The sequence below is a fragment of the Sander vitreus genome, chromosome 3 (genome assembly GCF_031162955.1).
Source record: "Sander vitreus isolate 19-12246 chromosome 3, sanVit1, whole genome shotgun sequence".
Taxonomy (NCBI): domain Eukaryota; kingdom Metazoa; phylum Chordata; class Actinopteri; order Perciformes; family Percidae; genus Sander; species Sander vitreus.
In genome coordinates this window covers 22,309,753-22,318,389 of record NC_135857.1, presented here as the reverse complement: position 1 = coordinate 22,318,389, position 8,637 = coordinate 22,309,753, and the positions used below count along the sequence as shown (strand labels likewise).

Here is an 8,637-nt window from a genome sequence, read left to right as displayed (position 1 = left end):
AAACCATTAGGTAATGTCGTCACACTGAAGCGACGGTGGGTACTTGTTTTGGTTTTTAAAGCCCTTCACAATAAAAGCAGGTTAATGTCGTGCACCATATATCATAAATAAAAACAAAGAAAGCAAAGGGTAATCGGTTTCAGCCGTCATTTCATCTGGAAGCTGATTTTTTTTTTAATTATTATTATCAAGAAATCAATTGTTTTGTCCTCTGGGATTGCCCCAAAACATTGTAATGGGTGTTGGCCATGAAACATTCAGAGATAGAGTACCAAAACTACATGCAACACGATTGTCTCTATATTCAATTCATTACCACCTAGATAAGTTTAAATCTTAAAAAAAGAGACTTAAGAGTAATAAATGTAAAAATAAATAAATAAATAAATAAAAGAAAAGGGGGAGAGCGGGGCAAGACATGCAGGAAATCGTCCCAGGTCAGACTCAAACCATGGACCTTCTGCGTCGAGGCATAAACCTCTGTATATGTGCGCCCGCTCTACCGACTGAGCTACCCTGGCCGCTAGTAAATGCAATTTAAATGATTTGGTGATCATATTCGGAAGGAGGCAGAAATACAATATATTTGTCCTGAGCTTGGATTACAATCACAATTGAATTACCTCCCAGCAAGCCAGGATAAAGCCTCTTTCACAAATAATGCATCTATTATTGCATTTTTTTTTTTTACCGTTTGTCAAGTTTATACCTTATATACAGTCTATGGTTTATACCTGCTAAGAAAAAACTGAGCAAGACAGATGCAATCATGATGTGAATGGATAAGTCAAACACAAAATACACCTTGAAATGTCTTTATTAATATGAGGAATAACTCATTCATTGCACTCCACAACCACATTGCGTTAATAGTTTTCCTGTGACATAAATGTATTAAAGGTGTAGTATGAAAAACATTAAGCAAAATGTCAAAGCGACTGTATTTAGAAACCTCCCCATAAAACAAAACTAAACCATGTGTCTGGCAAAATGTTGTAAGTCAACTCTGAAAAAGAATTTAATACTGAAAGAAGGTAACACAGGACAACAATAAAAGGTCTTCCCAATATGAGAAATCACAGTATTTTGCAATAAGTACTTTTGGTTACATGTACTTGGCAAAAAGGTACCAATTTGTGACGTGTGGCAAGAAGACAATGCAATTAAACGTAAAAAAGGAAAAGAAAAAGAAAAAAGTTCAAATTTAAATAAACGTTTGCTACTGACTGATCGTCAAACCTTTCAGACAATGTCATCCTCTATGAAATATTTACATCTAATAACTAGAATACAACACAAAACTAATTGCTTAAGAACGAAATGGTGTGGGGGGGAAATAATTCATATTATTCATTTGGCTCATATCAACTCCTAATACAGTCAAGCATTAAGTGTGTGGATTTACAAAGGAGTGCTGTAGTCAAAAGTCTGAACATGGATTTGTTTTGTCCCAGTGAGTGTGCTTGGACATCTGCCGACCTGGAATTGTTTCTTGTCCTTACCTTAGCTCAAAAAAACAACTGCATGTCTGAGACTACAGTAAACTTATTTGACCCCTGAGTTTCTAATGCAAAACTAGTGTATGAAATACCTCATTACAGTGTATCTTAGTGCAAGCCAGCAATATGCTTGATTAAACAGAGGTATATTAGATAGCACCCAAGCTGACAAAATTCCCCAGAATGGTTACTCTGCTGGCCAAATCACAACAAGCAGTATGGGAGGTGTTGTTTTGTTCTGTATCTTTGCAAAAACCAGCAGTTCAAATGCTTGAATTTGTATTACATCTATAAACATATTTTTCATAGAAAATATAAATATCCCTGAATGAAACAGATTCACAGCATTTTCTCTCGAGGACTCCAGTGCTACTACCATAACGTGGCCATCAAGTGTCTTTTAAGGTCTCCAGTTAATGTTCGTCGCGCATTTCCTCTACAGTGCCAGCCGCTACGTCCTTTATTCGCTGTCGTGATAACTGACTGTCCGCTTTCCCCGGTTACGGGTGTTCACGCGGGTCTTTCTGGCTGAAGACAAATCCTTACTTTCTGAGTCAGAACTGTGATTGCTGCTGCTGTAGCTTTTCTTTCGTTTGCGTTTTGGCTGCCTCGCGTTCTTCTTCCCGCTCCTTGAACGACCAACATCATCTTCCTCCTCCTCCTCCTCCTCCTCCTCCTCCTCCTCACTGGAATCAGATTGGGAAGATGTGTCTTCCTTGTGGTTGCTACCTTCCTCTTGTTTGGATTCCCTTCTGGGACGCTTTGAGGAGCCTGACTTGCTATTTTTATTGTACTTGGACACTGGCTCCTTCTCTCCATCCTCCTCCGCATCTTCAGAGTCTGAGGTGTAAATACGTTTTCTGGTGGAAGACAGCTGATTCCTGGCTTCATTGGGAGAGGATCTGTTAGACTCTCTCTTGTTACACCTGTCTTCCCTAGACGCTGTGGCTGTTTTGTTACCATTTCCGTGTTTACGCTGGCTCGCAGAAGCACAGTCTTCCTCAGAGAGAGAGTTGTCACTGGTGTATTTCTTTTTTGGTAGGGCTCGGAGATTCAGCCGTCTATTTGATGTGTTGTCTGAATTATCCGACTCTTCGTCTGATGAGCCAGTGGAGCGTTTCCTCTTCAACTTCCTCTTGGGTTTGTATTCCTGCTCAGAACTCTCTGAAGCGGAGGTGTCGTCACGTGGCTGTTTAGATTTTGTCTTGTTTCTTGTTAGCCTCTTTGACTCGCTTTCAACCTCAAATTCCTCGCTGGATTGATTGCTTTCAACAGAACGGTCTTCATCTTTTTTCAGTCTTTTCCTGCGTGGGCTGGATCCCTTTGGAGAATCACTGAGTTCCTCTGATTCAGCACCATCCAGTTTATTAGTTGAGGCAGATTTATGTTTATCTTGGCTTTTTGACGATGAAACTTTACTCTTTTTCTTGGAATCCTTCTGGATTGCTTCCTTCACATTTCTTCCATTTTGGTGTGGGTGTTTGTGAGAATTGTGGTCTTTGTCCTCTTCATCTGAGCTGACAGGAAGTTTGTGCCTTGTGGTTCTGCGTTTAGTGTCCTCTACCTCCTCTTCCTCCTCACTTGTAACCCACTTTTTCCTGGCTGGAGTGGTTGCTGTGCTTTTAGAGGGGTTATGAGACACAGAAACCTCAGCTTCACCAGAACTCTCCTCTTCAGCTTCTTCTTGTTCAGAGTTGCTGTCAGACTTGTGATGTTTAGCACTGTGTCCGTTCACATGGGACAAAGTATCTGCAGGAGAAAGGAAGGAAGGGAGGGAGGGAGGGAGAGGGGGAGAGAAAGAAATCCAACTGATTAGAGAATCCTTTGTCACAATTCCAAGCACCACTTTAAGTGGCAACTAGAAATCAAATATAATAATGACCGATGAGGACATTTCTCACCCGTTCCCTTAGTCTTAGTAGCTTGTCTTGATGTCCTCTGTTTGGAGGACCTTGTGTCTCCATTCTGTTGATGCTGAGAGGAGGATGAAGAATCACTGTCATTGCCATCCTCCTCGTCCTTGGATTCGCTACCTGATTCCTTTGTTTTTAGAGAATCTAGAGAGAGCAACAAGGGCAGAATTTAGCAAGAATGTATTAAGTAAACTGCCTAATATTATATTTATATTATATTTAAAGACTGTTAATGTTTACATGATCTAAGAGCATTGTATCCGTGTCTAATTCTATCTGAATTTAAATGTGACGGTTACAATTTATGATTGTATGATAAAAGTACTAAGATTAACGTTTGCCTACCCTGTGTTGATGGCTCCTCATCAGAATCTGAGCTGCTCTGGATCACTGCGGTGCGTTTGCTGCTCCGGACTGTGTGGCGGAGGCGGCTGCTGCTCCTTCTTGGCTTCTCCTCCTCATAGTCCTCATCCGATGCTTCGAGGAGTTTCATCTTAGTCACAGCTGCCCTCGCCGTCTTTCTCTTGAGTGACCTGCGAACCGTGATTTCCTCTTCCTCTTCCCTGTCAGAGCCCTGGGATGTGGCTCTGTCAGAGTCCTGGTGGTGACGTCTCTCCCTGCGAGACGACCTGCTGCTGTGACCGTTCACCTCTGCTCTGCCCTCTGAAAACAAGCCATGCGGATGGATGTTTAACCTGTTGTTCTGGTGGGTGTTGTGATTCGCCAAGTGGGAGGCTGAAGACAATTGTCGTAGTGTTTACCTGTGCGCTTCCTGTCCGCACCAGCACTATTTCTGGTCAGCCGTGTGCTCCTGCTGTTCTTACTCCTGCTGTTCTCACTCCTGTTGGGGTAGCGGCGACCTGAAGATTGGGAAGACATTTGTCCATCCTCTTCTTCCTCCTCTTCACTGTCGCTCTCTGCAACAATTCACATACACGACTCAAAAATGTCACACTAAAATTGTGTTGTTTTTTTTCTCTGATTCTGATTACAACTTCTGAATGACAATGAGGCGTGATTGAAAACTGGATTTTAACAGGAATACTGAACGGACCTTTTTTCCTCTGCTTGGCATGGTTGCTTCTTGTAACTCTTGCTTTCTGTCTGAGTTGGTGCCTTGAGGAACCAGGACATTTCTCCTCCTCCGACTCACTCATCTCGCTCTCACTGTCAGACTCTGAAAAATAATATATAAACAAAGGGCGTGACAAGATCTCGCCCCACGAGATCTCACGAGATTAAAACAGGACGAGATTACTCGTCAAAGGTAAAAAGCGTCTCGCGATATCAGTACACGAGTGCAGAGTAGGGGTGTTACGATACCTAGTACATAGTCGGTGCCAATACCAGTAAAATAACACGATTCTCGATGCCAATTTCGATACCATGGTTAAAAAAAAAAAAAAAAGGATTTTCTGTACTTCCATGTACTTTAACTTATAACATGAACTTCTTTATTGAAATATTTGAAAAATGTCATAACAAGACATACAAAACATGTGCAATAGAGCATAGAACAACATAATAAAGTGGTCATAGTGCAACAACTAGTGTCCCCAGACACATTCTAGACATCTTTTCAAAAAGGTACTGTGCAAAAACAGCATGTTTTTAACAGTTGCGTGACCAGAGACCTTACAAACCCCGGGTAAATATTGGAGATGTATTTGAAAGATGGAGACAGCTTAGAGCCCAAAAGGACGCCGAGTTGGCTAATTTCATCCTGAACAGGTAGCTAAGCATTAGCTTCAGGCTAATTTATCACGGCTGCAAGGGACGGGCATTTTATGTCATTTCAACATTCGTGTAGCTACTCACATTGAATTATATAGAGTACCCTAGTTGGTTACTCGCAAAAATAATTGAGACACAGCCAGTAAAGTGATCCCGACTGGTCCTGGCTAACACCACCATGCAAACCCTGCTAATGGCTAAGGTTACCGGAGGAGCAGGCAAGCAGGCCATGGCTGTTTACGACGTGTAGCCTGTTCAGCGGCCGCAGCCGACAACGGTGAGTTATTTGAAGCCAAGAGAGGGGGGCTGTAAATTGGAAAGAGAGGACCGTGAGTTTGCAGTGAACATGCCATTGTTTAGGTCGGGTAGAGTTGACGCTCGTTCATATTTTTACGAAAGATATGTACCGGAAGTGCCACTTGTTTGTGACCTCTTCCTTCAGAAAATATTGACTGGAACACTCTGAAGCGTATACTGCCCCCATCAGTTCCAGAAGAGGCGCAGCACCGATGCTGCTAACACTGGCATCGTCGCTAACGGTGCCTACAGTGCTTAAAAAAAATGGGCATCGTCGGTGTTTTGTCTTTTTAGAACCGGAAGGTGTTGGTAGTATCGGTTCTCGTGACATCCCTAGTGCAGAGCAGCAACCCCGCATTAGAACGTTAGAGAGTACCGCCGCTCTCTTTCTCTCTTGGCCAACACACACACAGTGCAGTTCACTGTGGCGCTGTCTCGCACAGACCACTTGCTCTGTTAAAAAGCTGCCTGTAAAACCCAGCGTTAGAACATTAGAGAGTACCGCCGCTCTCTCTCTCCCTCCCTCCCTCTTGGCCGAGACACAAACACACGTCCGCAGCGTGCAGTTCACTGTGTCTCGCGCAGACCTCTCTCTCTCTCTCTCTCTCTCTTTTAATGATATTAAAACAAAGAAAAATTTTCTCCCTCTGTCCTAAAATGGTCATAAATCGATAAAGTAGCCTACTTCCTTTTTTAGTGCTGCAATTAATAAAATGTAGAGAAGGAGAAAAGAACATCTGTCTTCACAAAAATCATCTGTTGAGTGTCTGATGGTAATATATTTGTGCTTTAGAACGTAATCACTGTGAAACAATAGTAAAATAAGCTTTATTTCTCTCTGTCTACTGTACAATGACAAATTCAAAAATTCAGTGTTGTGATTCGCCAAGTGGGAGGCTGAAGACAATTGTCGTAGTGTTTACCTGTGCGCTTCCTGTCTGCACCAGCACTATTTCTGGTCAGCCGTGTGCTCCTGCTGTTCTTACTCCTGCTGTTCTCACTCCTGCTGGGGTAGCGGCGACCTGAAGATTGGGAAGACATTTGTCCGTCTTCTTCGTCGTCTTCTTCCTCCTCCTCTTCACTATCGCTCTCTGCAACAATTCACATACACGACTCAAAAATGTCACACGAAAATTGTGTTGTTTTTTTTTCTCTGATTCTGATTACAACTTCTGAATGATAATGAGGCATGATTGAAAACTGGATTTTAACAGGAATACTGAACGGACCTTTTTTCCTCTGCTTGGCATGGTTGCTTCTTGTAACTCTTGCTTTCTGTCTGAGTTGGTGCCTTGAGGAACCAGGACATTTCTCCTTCTCCGACTCACTTAGCTCGCTCTCACTGTCAGACTCTGAAAAATAAATATTATTTATTTATTTTATATATATATATATATATATATATATATATATATATATATATATATATATATATATATATATATATATATATATATATATACACACACACACACATTTTTTTTTCATATAACCTTTAAATTAGCATAGAAAATCCCCCGCCCGTTCTCCAAAGTTGACTCTGGGTTTACTTTTGCAGAGCGATAGCGGAAGAAAAAAGCTGCCTGTAAAACCCAGCGTTAGAACATTAGAGAGTACCGCCGCTCTCTCTCGGCCGAGACACACATACACGCCCGCGTTCTCCCTTCGTCCTATAATGGACATAAATTGATAATAAAGTAGCCTACTTCCTTGTATACTGCTGCAATTAATACAATGCAGAGAAGGAGAAAAGAGCATCTGTCTTCACAAAGATCATCTGTTGAGTGTTTGATGGTAATATATTTGTGCTTTAGAATGTAATCACTGTGAAACAATAGTAAAATAAGCTTTATTTCTCTCTGTCTACTGTACAATGACAAATTCAAGTACAAAACATTTGGTCTGAACTACTGCCAGAAATGGTAGTAATTGGTTATGTTGTAACCTTGGTTCTCTGAGTGAAGAGACTCTCTCTCCACCATACATACGGAATAAGTAACAGTGTAACTGTTAGTTATACAGGAGAGAAGCCAGTCATTTGAGTTTGTGGCAAAACCATTCAGTGCTCCTTTTTCATTTTGTGACTTTCAATTGAATAAAAGGACTATTTTTCCAATCTTATTTCTTCATTGAAGTTTTCTGTAAAATAGTGTTAAAATCTCGTCTCGATCTCGTGAACTCAATCGGTGAAAAAATGTGGTGACTCTGCTGTCCTGACTTTAATAACTAGTTCATTCCACCACTGTCGGGCCAGAATAGAAAAGAGCACATCTCTCAAGATTCTAATTGATTCCTACAATGACACCACAGGCTCTATTTACCACAATACAATTCAGAGACAAGTAATAAAAGTCAATCAACTTCACTTGTCTATACCTGTGAGCTACAGCATCAGAGCACAAGGTTTTGCACTTCGAGAAACAATTCTCTAAAATGTTTTTTTACTAAACAACATCTAACTAGGGAAGGTGAACATATTGTCTTCACATTTTAGCTATGAGTTTTCAAACTGCTTCAGTGTTTCCTCTATGTTAATAGCATAGTGGCGGTCCGCCACGGTAAAATTTCCAGCGCCACTGTATCAGAAATAGGGCAGACGCACAACAGGGTTTCCGCTATGTACACCGCGCACCACCGCTCCTTCAGCTGTTAATGAAAAGTCAAACTCGTAGCGCCGTCTGCTCTACTGAACTCAAGCAACTAAATACGTGATTAACAGTGACGAAAGCTTCGACATGAAATCCGCACTCAAGCCCGTGAAATATGACAGCTACAGTTTATTGGAAAATAGCATTGTGGACACTGAAGTTGATTAATTTACGTTTTATCAGACCCTAGATGAGACAAGAAGCTAACGTTAGCCACGCTGCTGTGACGGCCCCTCTGCCTCTGACTCGCCGCTGCAGGAGTCTGTGTGTATTCCTCCGACGCGCTGTAGTAACGTTACTGATTTAAAACCGTTTTCCAGGTTAGTGGGGGTGCATACCGCTCAAAACCAACATGAAAAATGTAGCTAGTAATGTTCACTCAGCGTTTTCTTTTGTTGTTAAACTGTGTAAAATGAGCGGTGACGTTAAATCACCCTACGGTACAGCCTAATTTCTGGATGGTTTCAAGGTAACGGTCGGTAGCTTACATTAGCAGATAAGCCCGTACTCTGACTACCCCCCCGCCACCGCTGAAAAAAATTCTAC

At 41.7% G+C, this 8,637-nt stretch overlaps 1 protein-coding gene across 2 annotated transcripts in view; it reads right to left on the bottom strand.

Annotated features, from left to right (window-relative positions):
* Positions 1–801: 801 nt before the first annotated feature.
* Positions 802–8,637, bottom strand: part of LOC144515559 (bromodomain and WD repeat-containing protein 1-like) — a 32,449-nt gene continuing 24,613 nt past the window's right edge. For both annotated transcript variants that reach the window (XM_078246531.1, XM_078246532.1), the window contains exons 40-46: positions 6,673–6,795; positions 6,367–6,534; positions 4,467–4,589; positions 4,174–4,329; positions 3,758–4,075; positions 3,401–3,556; positions 802–3,248 (exon numbers count right to left, since the gene is read on the bottom strand). In XM_078246531.1, the coding sequence (XP_078102657.1) occupies positions 1,960–3,248; positions 3,401–3,556; positions 3,758–4,075; positions 4,174–4,329; positions 4,467–4,589; positions 6,367–6,534; positions 6,673–6,795 (2,333 nt within the window). In that variant the 3' untranslated portion in view covers positions 802–1,959. The remainder of the gene's footprint in view (positions 3,249–3,400; positions 3,557–3,757; positions 4,076–4,173; positions 4,330–4,466; positions 4,590–6,366; positions 6,535–6,672; positions 6,796–8,637) is intronic.